This window comes from Capra hircus, chromosome 15 (assembly GCF_001704415.2).
Source record: "Capra hircus breed San Clemente chromosome 15, ASM170441v1, whole genome shotgun sequence".
In the NCBI taxonomy this organism is placed as follows: Eukaryota; Metazoa; Chordata; class Mammalia; order Artiodactyla; family Bovidae; genus Capra; species Capra hircus.
In genome coordinates, this window is record NC_030822.1 from 9,107,405 (window position 1) to 9,127,043 (window position 19,639).

At 40.6% G+C, this 19,639-nt stretch overlaps 1 protein-coding gene across 1 annotated transcript in view; it reads right to left on the bottom strand.

Annotated features, from left to right (window-relative positions):
• Nucleotides 1-19,639, bottom strand: part of HSD17B12 (hydroxysteroid 17-beta dehydrogenase 12) — a 169,029-nt gene that overhangs the window by 62,120 nt on the left and 87,270 nt on the right. Inside the window, exon 4 of the mRNA XM_005690127.3 lies at nucleotides 1,548-1,655. Within this exon, the coding sequence (XP_005690184.1) occupies nucleotides 1,548-1,655 (108 nt within the window). The remainder of the gene's footprint in view (nucleotides 1-1,547; nucleotides 1,656-19,639) is intronic.

Here is a 19,639-nt window from a genome sequence, read left to right on the forward strand (position 1 = left end):
GACTACAAAAGCAGTGGTTCCATTAGCATACGTGGCCCAGGAAAATATCAATTCTTATGTCTAAATATTAATGCTTATGTACTGACACAAGTCCTAGGATTCTGGAAGTGGGTACCCTGTACCTCATCCTTCATAGATCTGCCTATTGTGCCTAAACTCACGCTGTAGGCTTTCTATACCTGGGTCAGGAAAGAACAGCTGAAGAAAGCCTTGTATAACACTCCAGCCCTAAAGGAAATCAACCCTGAATATTTACTGGAAGGACTGATGCTGAAGCCCCAATACTTTGTCCACCTGATGTGAACAGCTGACTCACTGGAAAAGACCCTGATGCTGGGAAAGACTGAAGGTGGGAGGAGAAGGGGCTGATAGAGGATGAGATGGTTGGATGGCATCATCAACTCAATGGACACGAGTCTGAGCAAACTCCAGGGGACAGTGAAGGACAGAGAAGCCTGGCATGCTGCAGTTCACGGGGCTGCAGAGTCAGCTACGACTGGGCGACTGAACAACAACAACAACTGCGTAGAGCGCAGTCGTGCAGTAACTGTATTTTAAGCCCGAGATGTCCGGAAGCAAGCTTAAAGCAGCAGTGACATGGCTGGTAGGTACATCACTGCTGAAAAGCACGAAAGTACTTTTAGTACACTACTGAAAAGTTCAAAAGTACAACAGTACTCAACAGTGCTTTTCAAGGTACTGTGTAAGATTAAAAGCATGTTCTCTGTTTTTTGTGCTTGTTTGTGTTTTGCGTGTCATTTATGTGAAAAATATTATAAACCTACTCCAGTACAGTATTATATAGCCAGTTGTGTTAGCTGGGACCTAGGCTAACTTTGGTGGACTTACTAACTGGACTTAGGAACACACTCTCAGAATGGAACTCGTTTTTAGGTAGGGGATTTACTGTAGTGGCTAAAACCCAGGTGCAGTTCTCAGCCTCTGTGTGACCTCAGGCAAGTCATTCACCTGAGTCAAGTCTTCTCGACTGGGGTGATAGCTCCCCTCAGTGGGCAAAAATTGTTTCGGGGGCGTGGTGTGAGCTCTTAACCTTTCTGTATATAAAGCACAGGTATAGCACATAAACAAGATACACAGAGTATCTGTGGTACTAAAATTTCATGGGAGGGAAGACTAGTGGAAAATAATGTCTAAAAAGACTCCTTGTTGGGGAGAGGGTAATACTGAACAAAGGCTAAGAAATACCCCTCTAAGCCTTTATTTCCTCAACTACAAAAATGGGTCAGCATCACCTGCTGTAAAAGATTATAATAATATAGCTATATTTAAATACATACCGAGAGAATGAAAGAGTGGAAATAAAGCAGGCCAAGAAAACAACCTAAATTGTAGTCGTCATTAAAACACAACATAAAACATAAAGATTCACACATATATAAATTAATATCATCTAATGATCATTTGTATCAATAAGACAATTTTCTTTTCACTAGTTAGGCCACCAGTTGAACACCTAACATTCAAAATGAAAACAGTACTAATCAACAGATGCAAGAAGAATCTATAAATGTGACGGAGATACAAACCTAAAACACCAATCTCAAGACCTGCCAAGCTTGTTTTAATTTTGTCATAAATATCTTCTAACGTAAAGTCAACGGCAACGGTCTTTGTTTCCACTTTGAATTTTTCTCCTAGGGGAAAAAAAAACACAAATGGAGAGAGGAAAATTAATATATGGCAAATAAGATTCAAGCATTTGATGACATTACTCTTTCAAACACTTTCCCCACCCCAATTTGAGATAAAATTTAGACCAGGATAATTTTAAGCAATCATGAGACCATCTAAGAGATGCTATAGAATCAGCACAATAGTTCTGAAACAAAAATTCCAGTGTTATCACAGAGTTGCCTGAATGTTCCTTAATCAGTTCTCCTATAAATCAATAATGATGACTTTTTAGATCCTTAGATACAAACTAGAAAACATGGTTCATATCATCATGCTATATACTCTTTAAGTATCTCTGGCTTTATGATTTTAATTGTAAATGGATAACTTCATTCTTTCTGGAAGAAGTCTCTATGTCACAAAATATTGTAAAGTGTGATCTATTAAAACAAAAAAATCCATATTATTAATCTGGAAATAAAAAGAATATGATATTAGAATTTGGAAACTTGGTTAATAATAAATAGTCACTACATTTAAAAAGCCCACAAAAAATGCACAGTAATGGAGCCATACAGTGACATAAGAAAGACCTGTGTTCCACTTTGCACAGGACTATTAAGGTCTAAACAGAGCTAAGGGAGATAAGGGAAATAACACACTGAAAAGTGAGGCGCTGGAGAAAGCATATTCATGAGAAGGAACATGTCATGTTGATTTCTACCTTCACCAGTGAGCCGCTCTGAGAACATGGCATCAACGGTGAGGTTACTGAGACATGGGTATCAATTTCACTTCCACACTTATTTGCTAAATGACTTTGAGCAAGTCTATGGGCCTCTGCATCCTCTTCTGAAAATGAAGGTCAGTTCAGTTCAGTTCAGTCGCTCAGTCATGTCTGACTCTTTGCGACCCCATGAATCGCAGCACGACAGGCCTCCCTGTCCATCACCATCTCCTGGAGTTCATTCAGACTCACGTCCATCAAGTCAGTGATGCCATCCAGCCATCTCATCCTCGGATATCCCCTTCTCCTCCTGCCCTCAATCCCTCCCAGCATCAGAGTCTTTTCCAATGAGTCAACTCTTCGCATGAGGTGGCCAAGGTACTGGAGTTTCAGCTTTAGTATCATTCCTTCCAAAGAAATCCCAGGGCTGATCTCCTTCAGAATGGACTGGTTGGATCTCCTTGTAGTCCAAGGGACTCTCAAGAGTCTTCTCCAACACCACAGTTCAAAAGCATCAATTATTCGGCACTCAGCCTTCTTCACAGTCCAACTCTCACATCCATACATGACTACTGGAAAAACCCCAGCCTCGACTAGACAGACCTTTGTTGGCAAAGTAATGTCTCTGCTTTTGAATATGCTATCTAGGTTGGTCGTAACTTTCCTTCCAAGGAGTAAGCGTCTTTTAATTTCATGGCTGCAATCACCATCTGCAGTGATTTTGGAGCCCCCAAAAACTAAAGTCTGACACTGTTTCCACTGTTTCCCCATCTATTTCCCATGAAGTGACAGGACCAGATGCCATCATCTTAGTTTTCTGAATGTTGAGCTTTAAGCTAACTTGTTCACTCTCCTCTTTCACTTTCATCAAGAGGCTTTTTAGAAGGTACTAATACTCATTAGTACTATCAACACAAAGGCACAAAAATATTACCAACACTACTATGTACTGGCATACAGGAGGCAGTCCATAAAGTCTCTAAGAATGTTTATTCTTTGGAACTGGATGAGAATTCAAAGAATTAACTTAAAAACCCTACTTCCAAAAATAAAATGTTCTTCCTTTGAAGTCAATGCTGGCTCATCACAGAATATACAGCATTAATCCACAGAGATTTCTGTTCTTGACCTAAAAGGATTTATGTCTGAAACTAAAACGGCTGGTTCACAACAGATTTATTCTTAGTTAGACTCAATGAAAAGTTATCAACTCTAGATAGGAATCTATGAATAAACTAGAGAGGATAAAAATTGACCTGGAAAACACCTCATCTAGTGTTAAAGGTACACCTATAGATCGAATATAAATTAGTTATGATATGTGTTCATGTAATGGACAGCCAGATACAGGGTTTTCCCCCATAGCTGGTCTAACATGTCTTATCACAAATGGTTCACAGAATTTACCACAAGTAAGTAAAGAACTCTTGCCTTTATTAGAGCCACCAATTCACAAGAAAAAAGACTAAAATCAAAAGGCTGAAGGAAACCTTTTATTGAAAGTAAAACTTTATTCCAGAGGTAAAATAAGATAAAATTTATCTATTTATTTAAGAAAAGCAAACTCTGTTTCCACACTACCACTATATGCTGACATTTAGGAAAATTTCTCTCTAGTAATAAAAGCAACCTAACAGCCACTGAATCAAATTTACTTTTAGGTCTCAGAAGATTTGGTGAAAGTACTTACATGGCACAGCCTTATATACATATGGCATAAGTAAGTTTTAAGTTTTCTTATGTCGTCACATTAGGATAAATAAAATGGCTTTTGATGCAAGTTTTTCCAGATACACAAAACTTTGAACTTACACCTGAATTTCTCTGAATCCTGCTCTAGTCCGGTCAATACTGTTTTCTTTCTCTTAACTTTTCTCCGCTGCCCCTATTGTGGGCTTGTCTTCTTTTTAAAACATAGGTCAGATGCTGTCACTTCCCTCCTTGCAAACCTCCAAAGGGTGCCATCTCACATACAGTAACAAAGTCTTCAGCATCAGCCTGATACCAAACTCATCTTTACCCACCTACTCTCCGGTCACTCCTCAGCCTTGGTCACAGGGGTCCTGGAAGTTCTGTAGACACAGAATCTTTTCCAAATACACTGAAGGCTTTTGCACTTTCTATGCCCTCTGTCTGAAATGCTCTTCCAGATCCCGCATCTGTTGGGTCAGAGAAGTCTTCCTTGACCAGCCTTTGAAAAATGCAGCTACTCCTCTCTTGCACTCCATCTCCCCCTTCTCTGCTTTTTTTCATCCCATTGTGCTTCAGTTCAGTTCAGTCTCTCAGTCATGTCCGACTCTTTGCGACCCCATGAATCGCAGCACGCCAGGCCTCCCTGTCCATCACCAACTCCCAGAGTTCACTCAGACTCACGTCCATCGAGTCAGTGATCCCATCCAGCCATCTCGTCCTCAGTCGTCCCCTTCTCCTCCTGCCCCCAGTCCCTCCCAGCATCAGAGTCTTTTCCAACGAGTCAACTCTTCACATGAGGTGGCCAAAGTACTGGAGTTTCAGCTTTAGCATCATTCCTTCCAAAGAAGTCACAGGGTTGATCTCCTTCAGAATGGACTGGTTGGATCTCCTTGCAGTCCAAAGGACTCTCAAGAGTCTTCTCCAACACCACAGTTCAAAAGCATCAATTATTCGGCACTCAGCCTTCTTCACAGTCCAACTCTCACATCCATACATGACTACTGGAAAAACCATAGCCTTGACTAGAAGGACCTTAGTCGGCAAATACCCCTTTCTAATCTATGTACTTTGTTAATGTACATGTTTATTGCCATCCGCTCCCACTAGAATTAAGCTTGTGAGGACAAGGACTTGGATCTGTTTTGTTTAGTTGCTCAACAATGTCACAAAGGCTCCAGGGTCCTTCCACCCTTTCTCTTATTCCTCTAGACTGGCTCTTGCCTTGGTTTCAAGAGGGTCACTGCCATTCCAAGCGTCCATGCAGGCAACGTTCAGAATCAACAATGGGACATCTTGTTTAGGTCCCTTTTATAGTGAGGAAAACTCCCCCAGAAGAATCCAGGAGTCTTCCCTCACATTTCCTTTCCCAAGGTTATGGGCTATGCATGCTCTTGACGAGGTCCATGGGCCAGATGTGAGGACTCCATGAACTGCCCCCCAAACCACCACCACCAAGCTGTGTGAGTCAAAAATAGAAGCACGTACATAAACACAGGACAGGAGATGCCGCTCTCTGGGCCAAGGCTCTTAGGAGAGAATAATGACAGATGTTCTAAAAGGCTGGGGTGGGAGACAGCTGGCTTCTGTAAAACTGTGGAAATAAATCTAGGCATCTCCCCACTTCCCATAGCCTATCAACCCTCATCTGGCCCTGCCAACAGAAGCCAACACAGATGAACAAGAAACCTCCGTTTTAAACATGAGCACAAGGATGCAACAAGCTCCTGGAACATAAGCGGGGACCATTATACTCAGGTTTGAACAAACCTTTTGGCCACCCCAATACAATCTTCATTTCCAGGTTCACCACATCTCCTACCCGAGGCTCTTCATACAACCACCCGTCTACAACTCAGCAACAGCCCACCACTGGAGAAGAGTAAGAACTTCACCGAAGCTTTGGAGACATACTTCTGAGCACCCTGATCCTTGTCCACCACAATGGTCCACAACATGACTGCCTCTATTGTCTTTCTTCCAAGGTAGAAGCTCTGATAAGTTAAAATCAATACCCTGAAGGGCTATGGGATAAAGATATATAACAATTCCTCCAATTATGTCTCAGCATTTTTTTTTAAATCACATAAAATACTTTTTTTTCTTTTGAAAAGCAACTTTTTTTCTTGAGGTATCTCTCTTTGTTGGCTTGAGAAATGAAATTAAACTCATCTCTTGGTATCTATGTATTCTGTTTCTAGGACGCCCTGTGAATATAAAAATCCATGGAGGCTCAAGTCCCATATTCGGCCGACCATATCCACTAATTCTACCAACCCAGGATTGTAAACATACCACGTAATCCTGGGGTTGGCTGAACCCACCATGCGGAACTCATGAACACAGAAGGTAGTGAGTACTGCCAGTAAGACCTGGGCCAGAGCTGACCAATTTCCCATGCAGAATATGTGAACTAAAAGGGATATAACTCAAAGTGAAAGGGATATTTCTGTAACCCTCCATAACATTTCTCTCTTCTTTCAAATAAAAAGATAGTTCAAATTAATTAGAAGTCAAACATCACACAGTACCTTTCTTCTAAAAATGCTGACTGTGCTGCTTTTGTTTTAAAGTGACCTCTTTTTATTTCAACCTGTCACTTTGTTCCTGCAAGATTCCATTCTGGTTTTGTGAAATTTCACCACAGGAAAAAGTATTCTTTTCAAGATCTAGGTCTCTCACTTAGGTATTTAGAAAAAAGAAGCTTAACAGTTGCTTTTATTTCTTTAAAGTCAAAACAAAAGCAATCCAGGAACTTTTGAAAAAAATTACCATAAAATTTACAATATTAGCTATTGAAATAATTACTTTACGGCAATTAATACTCTGAAGATCAATACAGTTCAACATTTTGCCAAGAGTAGAACCATTTTTCTATTTAATACAAAACAACACTTTTCATTTAAAGTAGAAGGAGCACAGTTTTTACATATTAAACCGAAGTAAAAGCAAAAGTGCTGATTCACAGTCTCGTCCTATAGTATTGGAACTAAGAACACAGATCTGACACCAGTCACCTAGACTCTAGGATGTCCTAAGGAACTCAGAGGTACCATGTAAAATGCTTAGGGCTGCAATTAATAGCCTACCAACTAAACAGGAGTAATACCTGATAACAGTTATTACAGTAATAATTCATAAGTTATCATTTACTAAGAATCACTAGATGCCAAAAAGTTTACTAAATGACGTATGCCACTTAATCTGCAGAAGAATTTACTGGTATCTTGCTGAAACTCACAAATGACTATCATCATAAATTTCAGTCTTCATCATTTGAAAGGCTATCATTTATTTATGGTTTGTTTTTTTTTTTTTAGTTTTGAAATAATCTCAACCAAAGTTGCAAATACTGTACAAGGAATTTTTTTTTCCTGAACCATGTTTCATTCAGTTGATTCAGATTCCATCACCCATAAATACTTCAGTGTAGCCGTTCTCAAATAGTGACCCATGACCCTAATGGCTCTTTAGAGTCAAAATTACTAAGACATTATTTGCCTTTTTTAGTTGGTGATAACTGCACCAATAGCACAAAAGTAATGGTGGGTAAAACTGCTAGAATCTTCTCAAGAAACCTAACTATGTTAAAAGTCACTGTGTTCTTCACATACCAGCAGTAAAAAAGAAAAAAAGTCAGTTTTGTTAAAGAATGGCTCCTATATGAAGCAGTAAAATAATTTTTATTAAATCTCTACCCTTGTGTATACATCTTTTTAATGTTCCATGTGACAAAATGGGAAGTCTACATAAAGCACTTTTTCTGTGTACCCAGTATAACAGCCGTCCTGAGAAAAAGCAAGCACAATTGAGTTGTGAGCTGAATTAGCTGCCCTTTTTTCAGGCAGCATCATTTTACTTCAAAGAACAACTGACAGAAAAACTATGCTTATTCAGATTTGGCAGACATATCCTAAAAACGGATGAAGCTAGTCTGACACTTTAAGAAAAGCAATGGGATTTACTGTCCATGGTAAAATGGGAGATTTTAAATGAAAATTAGAATCCTGTAAAACTTGTATCCACCATCCTGAGACTGAAAGGAAAGATTTCTTTTTTCTGATGAGATTAGGACTGATATTAGTAATTGTAATTTGGCGGCGGGGGAGGGGGGTGCAGGGAGGGGAACAGTGTCAACATTTGTAAGATTTGCAAAACTCAGGAAACAATATTTTCCAAAGACCAATCATAAAGTTAAAAAATCATGATGGACGAAGACCTATTCAATGTGGGAGACAGACGTGGATTTTAAGGTAATGGAGTATGAAAAGTTTATTGATACGTTTTCAGATTCCATATCACAACTAACCTTGAAGAAATTTCCACTTAAGGAATGTCGATGTAGTAACCAAAAAAAATATCCACAATTATCTGAAGAGGCTACCCAAATCACTTTCTCTTCTCCAACTAGATATTCATGTGAACCAGATTTTCTTCTCATGTGCTATGCTGTGCTTAGCTGCTCAGTCCTGTCTGACCCTTTGTGATCCCATGGACCACCAGGCTCCGCTGTCCATGGGGATTCTCCAGGCAAGAATACTGGAGCAGGTTGCCATGCCCTCCTCCAGGGGATCTTCTTTCTGACACAGGGATCGAACCCAGGTCTCCTGCACTGCAGGCAGATTCTTTACCATCTGAGCCCTCTGGGAAGCCCAAGGATACTAGAGTGGGTAGCCTATCCCTTCTCCAAGGGATCTTCCTGACCCAGGAATCAAACAGGTGGATTCTTTACCAGCTGACCTACCATGGAAGCCCTTTCTTTTTAAACTTCAACCAGAAGAACATATTTTCACATAATGGATGCAGAAACAGATCTGCAAACACAACTGTCTTCTATGTCAGATATCAAAGAGAGTTTTAAAAATGTAAAATAACACCACTCTTCTCACTGAATCTTGTTGTTTCAGAAGATAGCTATTGTCCTTACTAAAAATACATTACACTAACAGAATGGGTTTATTGCTATTACTTTTACATGAATTAAAAAATTATTTTAAAAAATTAGCCAGCTTCACTTTCTAATACAATAAACATTGATAGCCGTATCCTACATAAACGAAAGCTCTATGGGACTCTCCACAATTTTTAAGTGTATAAAGGGGTCCTGAGACTAAAAAGTTTAAGAATGTTCCTTTCATATGTACTTCCTACAGTCTCCTAAATATTATATAAGCAACAAAATTAAGAAATTAACCTTGATACAGTATTGCCTTGTAACTCTTGGAATCTATTCAAATTTTATCAGTTGTCTCAACGAGGTCCTTACAGCAAAAGGATCCAAACCAGAATCACCCACTGCATTAGGTGCCAAGTCTGTTTAGCCTTTCAACCTGGGAACAGTTTTCTGGTCTTTTCTTGACCTTTATGACTTTGACACTTTAAAGACCACAGGCCAATTACTTTGTAGAACATCCCTCAATTGAGGTTTGTATGTTTCCTCACGATTAGATTTGGGTTATACATCCTTGGCAGGAATATCATAGACATGAAACTGTTTCTCACTGTACCCTATCAACTGTCCTATTACCCATGAAGATACGTTTGATAGCTTATTAAAATGGTAACTGCTTGGCTCTTCCACTGTAAAGTTACTATTTTCCCCTTTGTAATTACAAATATTTGGGGTTTTTTGTGGGGAGAGATTTTGAGATATAAAATTCCCTTTCTCATTAAAATTTCAATTTATGCATTTATTATTATGAGCCTGGGTTCATAACTTCCTATTTTATTCAATAATTATCATGTCTATTTTAATTTTAATGTTCAATTTATCCAGATTTGACTAATGACAGGGAGTCTCTTCAAACTAGTTTCTGTGTCTTTTTGAAGCATCCTCATTATTCTTTGAATACTTTCTTGCGTTCTGGCACAATAAAATATTCCAGGCTCACCTTCTATTTTCCCTGCCCCAGCCCTGGAACTAGCAATGTCTCCAAGGAGCACTGCACCCTTTATTAGAAAATAGTATCTGGAAACCAAGATATGAGTTGTGAGTTTACTCATTATGATTGGAGTGTAGCTGCTCCCAGCAAAGAACATAAACTTTGGCAACCGACTGTACGGTGTCACAGGCACGACACAAATACACAGTGGGCAGCGTCCCACACTTAGCTGCCACTGAGAGACACTTCCCGAGATGAGAGACACTACCTGAGCAGCCACTGAGAGACACTACTCTACCTTAATAGAGTAGCCGAAGGTGCTGCAGGCAGGCCTTGGGTTCTTCTCCAAAGCCTGGAACGTGGTAAATGTATCCAAGTATCTTAGATACAGGCTTCCCAGGCAGTTCAGTGGAAAATAATTCACCCGCCAATGCAGGAGATGCGGCTTCAATTCCTGGGTCGGGAAGATCCCCTGTAGAAGGAAAGGGCAACCCACTCCAGGGTCCTTGCCCGGGAAATCCCATGGACAGAGGAGCCTGGCTGGCTATATGGTTCATGGGATCCCAAGAGTTAGACACAATTTAACAACACCTTAGATACACAAATGTCTTTGATACATAATGTGAAATAAAGGCTGATGAAACACTAGTTTAAGTCTTAGTTTAAGAAGGGGTAGCTTTATTTGGGGCCTTTGCTTGGTAGATTAAAGTATGAAGTAATATTTGAGCTGTGAAGGGCAAAACAGACTCTTGGTTACCTATGGAGTTTCACGCTAAAAACATATAAGCAACTCCACATACTTTGCTCAAGTATTTCCAGAAAGTACACTAAACAGATATTGAAAAATAGATCCCCTTTGCCCACAGAAACAATTTTATAATTGGAATTTCTGGTACCAAAATCAATCATAGCTAAACCCAATAATGTAACATAAATATACAAACATATAATACCATTAGCCTCTATAATAATTTAAAACAGTAAAATTATGCCCCCAAATATTGATTGCCATAAGGACCCAATTTACTACAAAGTATGTATTTAACATGTAAAAAATATAACTATCATATCATAAATTTGGTCTTAAAACATGTTGGTCCCACTTAATATACAATAAAACTGGCTCCCTAGACTTTAGAATGATTTGTGTAGAATGGCCTTTAAGAAAAAGTTCAAGGAGGTATAAGTTAAACCTTTTAATTAACAAGTTTTCTCTGCAGCAGACAGAGGCAATATCATTTCTATTACCCTTATGGTTGCTTCAAAGCAATACTGTAGAAGTTCAATACATATTATTACAATGTATATATCATAAACGCAAAGATGAAGTGTTTTCTCAGTACTTAAAAACAGACCAACTAAGATGGATATTAGACAGCAATATCAAAACACACGGGTTGAGTCAAAAAAATTATTAGAAGAATCCCTGAACTCCCTAAATTTGTAGGCAAAATACTCTGTATATGTATATACTTTTTATAGAAATAAGGTTTTTATTTGGAATCACAAAGCACTCATCACCCTCAAAAGAATAAATGTTTTTGGTTTAACAGCTCCCCAGAAATAACCACTGTGAATGCTCTGTTATCCTATAGATCTTTCTTTGATGCATATAGACATATATACACACAGAGTTGGTTCTTGAGTTTTGTTATTTTTCTATTTGTACATATGTGGCATTGGCAGGCTGGGCTTTTTGGTTTTTTATTTTTGTTTTAAACAACAGTAAGACCAGACCTTCTCTAAATATGTTACTCTCTAAATGGAATAAACATGGTCTTTCAGGTCAGAACGTACTGAGAGACATTTTTAATTACATAGAATTTCTGGGCCATAATTTAAGAAGCCATTCAAAACACAGTATGAGCGGGCACAGATCTAAAGAAGAATTCATTGTCTTAGACAGGGGGAGTGTAACCTGGCAAGTTGTAAGAAACAGAATGTGAGAAGCCAACAAATGCAGAGGAATTTATAGGTCACCAAGGCTTTATTTAAAAAAAAAGAGAGAGAGAGACAAAATAAGGACCTAGGAAACTACAGAATGTTTATGTTCATTAGCACCAAAGCCAAAAGCAGTTTGACCAGAAGAAGTGATGGCTGCAGCGGAGGCTGCTCCCTCACATATGCCCGCCCCAGCTTCCCAGACCCTTCCCCAGGCCAAAGCCATGATAATAAAAGATAATGATAATACATACACAACCGAAGTATGTAGAATAAATCATAATCCAAGGCAAGGTTATTTGTAGTCTAGTTAAGGCCACCTTGGGAACGGTCTGCGTGAGATTTGGGAAAGACTGTAACGCAGGCAACAGACAAAGGCAGGAAGTCGTTAAGGAAAAAATTGAGTAACACATCAAAGAGCCCTACTGAGTCAAAGCATTCAAGGCTATTTATGGATGTTGGTCTCCTCTTCTACTTCTGGAACTGTGGTCAAGACAGGCAATGAATCACATGACTGATGTTCTGATCATCCGTATCAAGGTCTGGAAGGAGTCACTGACCAAGAAGAGGTGGCTTATGTTCCCACTGCCCTGCGTTTAAGCTGGTCTGCTAACACAGAACCGTCTAGGGCCTACCATCTGCACTGAGAAGGCGGGGCCCTGTCTCTAATCAAACAGAAGAGTGGATTAGGGAGTCACTGATAGACATGTGGATCATTTCTCGTATCTCACTACTGCTGAATATCCTGCACCTAAATCTTCGTGGAGTTAGCTACCTGATTTTTTCCGTAAGATAAATTCCTAGATGTAGAATGGTCAGGGTATTTGTGTTTTTAAATTGGGTACAGGAGAAAAAGAAACCAACTTCGGCTTCTTCCTTCTTTTTCATGATTTTATTTATTTATGGCTGTGCAGGCTCTTCCCGCCTGTGCGGGCTTTCCTCTAGCTGTGCCAAGCAGGAGCTACTCTCTGGCTGTGGTGTGTGGGCTTCTCACTGCAGGCATCTCACTGCAGAGCATGGGCTCGAGGCTGCTCGGGCTTCAGTAGTTGTGGTACACGGGCTCAGTAGCTGTGGCACAGTAGCTTAGCTGCTCCAAGGCATGTGGGATCTTCCCGGACCAGGGATGGAACCTGCATCTCCTGTACTGGCAGGCGAATTCTTTACCACTGAGCCACCAGGGAAGCCCTCAGGTGTAAGAAACAGACTTTAGATTCTAGTTTTCCACCTGGGTATCTGGCGAGAGAGGCCAGGGTCAAGAGGCCTGGCAGCTGGGAGTCCTCTGCCACAGTTCTGGCTCTGCCATCAAAAGCTCTGGGGCCTCTGGCGAGCACCTCGGATTTTCTGGGACTGTTTCCTCCCCTCAGAATGACTAGCTGCTCGCTCAGTCATGTCTGACTCTTTGCAACCCCATGGACTGTAGCCCACCAGGCTCCTCTGTCCATGCGATTTTCCAGGCAAGAGTACTGGAGTGGGTTGCCATTTCCTTCTCCACAACTTCGGCTTTTTTACAGTCTGAATTAATTAGTTCATGAATTTCAGAAAGCCAGAAGCATTTCTGTCATTTTAAAAGAAAACAAGTAACTCCTCCGGTCAAGACTCAGTCCCAGGACTACCAGAACTATAAAGAAAGCCAAGTTGCAAGCAGTATACCATATAAAGAAATAAAGTGTTGGGTAGAAGAGGGGGAATGCTGGAGAGACCTGCATGCAGGAAAATGAGAGTCACTAAGACGAGCTTTGGAAGGGTTCACCAAGCACAGGCTGAGGGAGGTTGGCCAGAGGCAGCAAATGCGAGGTATCCTGGCAAGGCTGCTCCCTTCATGGAAATGGAAATGCCAGACTTTTCACTTGATGCCCCTAAACACACAGACTCTCTGGGCAACAGACGGCACGCTCACAAAGGGAACTTCTGGCTTTATTTTGCCTTCCTCTCTACATCTGCCAACAGGAAGCAGTGACACTGATAAGCACGCTAGCCTTCACCATAGTTATACTTCCTATAAAAAATAAATAAAACTGGACATTCAGTTTTGTTTTGCTGTTGTTCAGTCGCTCAGTTGTGTTCGACTCCTTGTGACCGCAGCATGCCAGGCTTCCCTGTCCTTCACCATCTCCCAGAGTTGGCTCGAACTCATGTCCATTGAGTCAGTGATGCCATCTAACTATCTCATTCTCTGTCATTTTTGTTTACCAGCCTCTTAAACTTGATTTCATGCAAGTTTACCCTTGAAAGGCATATTTACTCTGAATATTCAGACAAAATCAGGTTTCAGCTTCTAAATCTTGGGTCAGTTCTCCAAGAGTTTCCTTTGGAACTGAGTTTAAGCTTTCTGTCTTAGACACACGTGCACACGGATTCTCTCCGCCCTCTACCCTGACCAACACTCTTAAAAGGCAGCAACCATGAGCGCATTGCTGCAGGCCACTCCAGGTACCCCGCTCCGGCCACTGAGGTCTGGCTACAACCCGATTCCATATTCAGTAGCGGAGCTGAATACGTTCCTCTGACAGTTTGGAACTCTCGTGTTCTATTTCTCTCATCTCACAGAGCTCCTCTAACAGAACCACAAGGGCGACCTCTGAGTGCTTGCCACGTGCCAGGCACTGCGCCAAGGGTTTTCCATGAATCATCTGATTGAATTTGCACCACAATCCTAGAACATCGTGCTAGGACTGCCTCCATTTTAAACTGAAGTGAAATAGCTCGTCCAAGGCCAGAAAGTTCTGTCAGAGACCGGATGGGATGCAGCGCTGGAAAAGGTGCCTTATTCCCAGTTCCACTCTCTCTTGATGGCGTCAGGCGCTGCTTCTAGATTAACTGAGGCTGGTAAGCCTTGCGTTTAGATCCACATTTTTTGTGAGGAACAAAATAACAACAGTTTTTTCCAGTTTTAGGATGACTCTTGCTGTGCTGAGGTTTATTGCTACACTTAAGCCATAAGTGTACTCTTGAAACTCAGTGTATGAATATCTGGAAATACGGCCCGCCACACTTTGAGTTTAGCTAGTCTCCTGTTGATGATGTCATTCAAATCTGGGGAGTTAAATCATCTAAAAAGCATACCCTCCAGAATTAGGAGATTAGGACTGAGGTATCTGCGTGAAGCAGATAGCTAATGGGAACCTACTGGCTAGTGCAGAGAGCTCAGCTTGGTGCTCTGTGGTTGACCTTGATGGATGGGATGGGGGTGCTGGGGTGGGAGGGAGGCACAAGGAGGGGATATATGTATACTTAGAGCTGATTCACTTGGTTGTACAGCAGAAACTAATCCAACATTGTAAACCAACTATATATTCTAGTTAAAAAATAAATAAAGCATATATTCCAAAGTCTCTTTATAAGGCAGTTAATACTATGGACATTCATTCACTCATTCAACAAATATTTCTTGAGTGCCTTTTATATGTGGGAATATCAGCCATGACCCAACTAATCTGCTTATCTTGGAGCTCTGAGTTTATCGCAGGGTAGGGGGAACCAGGAAAGAAACAAGCAAAAATATAATTCATCATATTTGGTAATAAATGCCATGGGGGGAAAAAATAAAAGCAAGGTGAGAGGGACAGGGAATGACTGAACAAAAATTCTTTTAAAATGGGATTATTTTTTGAAGCTAAGAAATTCTATTCCTAATGATGTGTTAAACTGGTATAACACTGTTATAACACTGATATAACACTGTTTAAATTCCATGCCAATCCTAGTCTATGACAAAATTGTAGTATCACAGGTAATTAATGGACTGAATTAGACAACTGATTGAATATCGAATCCTCAAGAAGTAAACTTTATTTACTTGTATTTACTATACTTTTCAATTATTTCTAAGCAAAAAATGAGTACCTGAAATTTTTCCAACTGACAAGCGTCATACAATTTAATGTAAAATATAAAAACATAATGTGTCTGTAATTAATAAAGTCCATGTCTCTCTATATGTATTCCAACCAAATTTTCAGGAAGTCTCACTGGTCGTTTTGAGGAAATCAGTTCATGTATCCTAACGGTAATAAACTCAGGCAGACCCCTGGCAGTCACAGAACTGGGCCCTCAGCCAACACCCTTCTGTAGCAACATTTCCTTTTTGCTTTATAAGCTTCAGTAATGACCACAGTGTCACTGCCATGAAGAGTTACCTTGAAAAGCAAGAGATCTTTTATCTCCCTTTTATCCTCTCCTGTTCCTCATTATCAAGTGCCACCAACAAATAAGACTTAGTGACTGAAAAAGTCGCTCAGTCGTGTCTGACTCTTTGGGAGTCCATGGACTGTAGCCTGCCAGGCTCCTCTGTCCATGGAATTCTCCAGGCAAGAATACCGGAGTGGGTTGCCATTTCCTTCTCCAGGGGATCTTCCCAACCCAGGGATTCAACCTGTCTCCTGCATTGGCAGGCAGATTCTTTACTGCTGAGCCACAAGGGAAGACAACAGTAATTACACTTCTCACTTAGCCCCCAAGAAAGCAATTAACACATTATACTGGGGAAGGCAAATACTGAAATTTAAGCTTTCCCCTTACGTTCAGAAATTTCTCAAGTATATTATCTTGTTTGATCCTTACAATAATCCTCTAAGTTATAGAAAGCATATATTATCAACATCACAGATGTGAATACATCTGTCCGACACAAAGTGCAACAGGCAGCCAGGTGGCTCAGGTGGCAAAGGTCCTCAGGGGAAGGACAGAGATGGAGCCAGGTCACCCAACAGCTAATCCATGGCCACAGAATCATGTTCTGTTAACAGTACTTGGTATTTAATAGAGCATTCTGGATTAAAAACAATGCTGTCAATTGACTGCACACTCCAAAATAGAACATTTTTTAAAAGGTATGGACTCTAGCTCGTTTAAGAATCCTGATAATCCTTAATAATTAAGATTAACTAATCATTAATACCTATAATAAGAACGGGTGAGTTTTTATTACCCACATGGTAGATTATATTCCATGCCATGTACTTTGCATCATTTTGGGCAAGTTTCACATATTTAAAAGTACATGAAGGTGAAGTAAAAAATGATCAGTTCCATTTCACGATTTTAAAATATGAGATAAACTGTAAGTTCTGAAGGTCAGAGAGTTCAGGATGAATGTCATTAATTCGATTACAAGTTGTAAAATACTCCTTCATCTTTTAAAACTTTGAATCAACGAAAATAAACTTTCTACAAAACCTCAAAGGGATTTCAGCAAATACTTTATCTGCATACCCTGAGACGCACATTCTTTACAACTTCATATCAAAGAGATTAGAAACAACGCTAGTTCACAATACAGAAAAAATACTGCTTTTTAATAAAAACTGATTTGAATATATTATGTAAAGAATATTTCCATGCATAAATAAATTTTATATGTATATATTTATACAGCTTCTTAATTTAGGGGGGGGAGATAAAAAGAGAACTTAGAGTAATTCCAGAGTTGCCCACAAAAGCGGATTATAAAAACATCATAGCAGAATATACAGCTAGGGCCATGAAGGACAGAGTGGAGGCTTTAAAAAATACATTGTTAGGATCATTCGTGACACGAGGCGGTGTACTCTGAACCTGCGCTGCCGGGATACACCCCCCAGATCTGCAGTGTGACCTCAGAAATGTGAAACAGGGAACAGATACGAGTTGCCTATTGGTGCACATTAAACGACCACAAACTTGCCTGTTTAGAACAACAGGCATTCGTCAGCCCCCAGATTCTGTAGGTCAAGTATCTAGGCATGGCATAGCTGAGTCCTCCACTCAGAGTCTCAGAAGTCTGTGATCTCACCTGAGGTTCAGGCTCTGCTTTCAAGCTCACTGGCTATTGGACAGAAAACTGCTCCTTGCAGTTGTAAAACTTGGCCGCTCTGGTCTTAGAGGCCACTTGCCGTTCCCTGTCATATGGTCCTCCCCATAACAAGGCAGTTTGCTTCTTCAAGGCCAAAAGAATAATTCTGCTGCTTCAAATCTCTTCACCTCGGGGAAGGCTTGAGCCAGCTTGGAAAGAGCTCACCTAATGAGGTCAGGCCCATCAAAGATAATCTCCCTTTAGAAGAACTCAAAGTCAACTGATGAGAGACCTTACTTGCATCTGCTAATTCCCTTCACCTTCACCATAAAATATAACCTAGTTACAAGATGTCCTGCCTACACTCAAGGGGAGGGGATTCTATGGGGTCTGTGCACTGTGGTGCATGAATCTTTAAGTTAGCTCAGTTCAGTCACTCAGTCATAGCTGACTTTTTGTGACCCCATGAACTGTAGCACGCCAGGCCTCCCTGTCCATCACCAGCTCTTGGAGTTCACTCATACTCATGTCCATAGAGTTGGCGATGCCATCCAGCCATCTCATCCTCTGGCGTCCCCTTCTCCTCCTGCCCACAATCCCTCCCAGCATCAGAGTCTTTTCCAATGAGTTAACCCTTCGCATGAGGTGGCCAAAGTATTGGAGTTTCAGCTTTAGCATCATTCCTTCCAAAGAACACCCAGGACTAATCTCCTTTAGAATGGACTGGTTGGATCACCTTGCAGTCCAAGGGACTCTCAAGAGTCTTCTCCAACACCACAGTTCAAAAGCATCAATTCTTCAGAGCTCACCTTTATTCACAGTCCAACTCCCACATCCATACACGACTACTGGAAAAATCATAGCCTTGACTAGATGGACCTTGGTTGGCAAAATAATGTCTCTGCTTTTGAATATGCTATCTAGGTTGGTCATAACTTTCCTTCCAAGGAGCAAGCATCTTTTAATTTCATGGCTGCAATCACCATCTGCAATGATCTTGGAGCCCCAAAACTAAAGTCTGACACTGTTTCCATTGTTTCCCCATCTATTTCTCATGAAGTGATGGGACCAGATGCCATGATCTTCATTTTTTGAATATTGAGCTTTAAGATAACTTTTTCACTCTCCACTTTCACTTTCATCAAGAGGCATTTTAGTTCCTCTTCACTTTCTGCCATAAGAGTAGTATCATCTGCATATCTGAGGTTATTGATATTTCTCCCAGCAATCTTGATTCCAGCTTGTGTTTCTTCCAACCCAGTGTTTCTCATGATGTACTTTGCATAGAAGTTAAATAAGCAGGGTGACAGTATACAGCCTTGACGTACTCCTTTTTCTATTTGGAACCAGTCTGTTATTCCCTGTTCAGTTCTAACTGTTGCTTCCTGACCTGTATACAGATTTCCCAGGAGACAGGTCAGGAGGTCTGGTATTCCCATCTCTTGAAGAATTTTCCACAGTTTATTGTGATCCACACATTTAAAGGCTTTGGCATAGTCAATAAAGCAGAAATGGATGTTTTTCTGGAACTCTCTTGCTTTTTCCATGATCCAGCGGATGTTGGCAATTTGATCTCTGGTTCCTCTGCCTTTTCTAAAACCAGCTTGAACATCTGGAAGTTCACGGTTCACGTATTGCTGAAGCCTGGCTTCAAGAATTTTGAGCATTACTTTAGTAGCATGTGAGATGAGTGCAATTGTGCGGTAGCTTGAGCATTCTTTGGCATTGCCTTTCTTTGGGATTGGAATGAAAACTGACCTTTTCCAGTCCTGTGGCCACTGCTGAGTTTTCCAAATTTGCTGGCATATTGAGTGCAGCACTTTCACAGCATCATCTTTCAGGATTTGAAATTGCTCAACTGTAATTCCATTACCTCCACTAGCCTGGTTCGTAGTGATGCTTTCTAAGGCCCACTTGACTTCACATTCCAGGATGTCTGGCTCTAGATGAGTGATCACACCATCGTGATTATCCAGGTCATGAAGATCTTTTTTG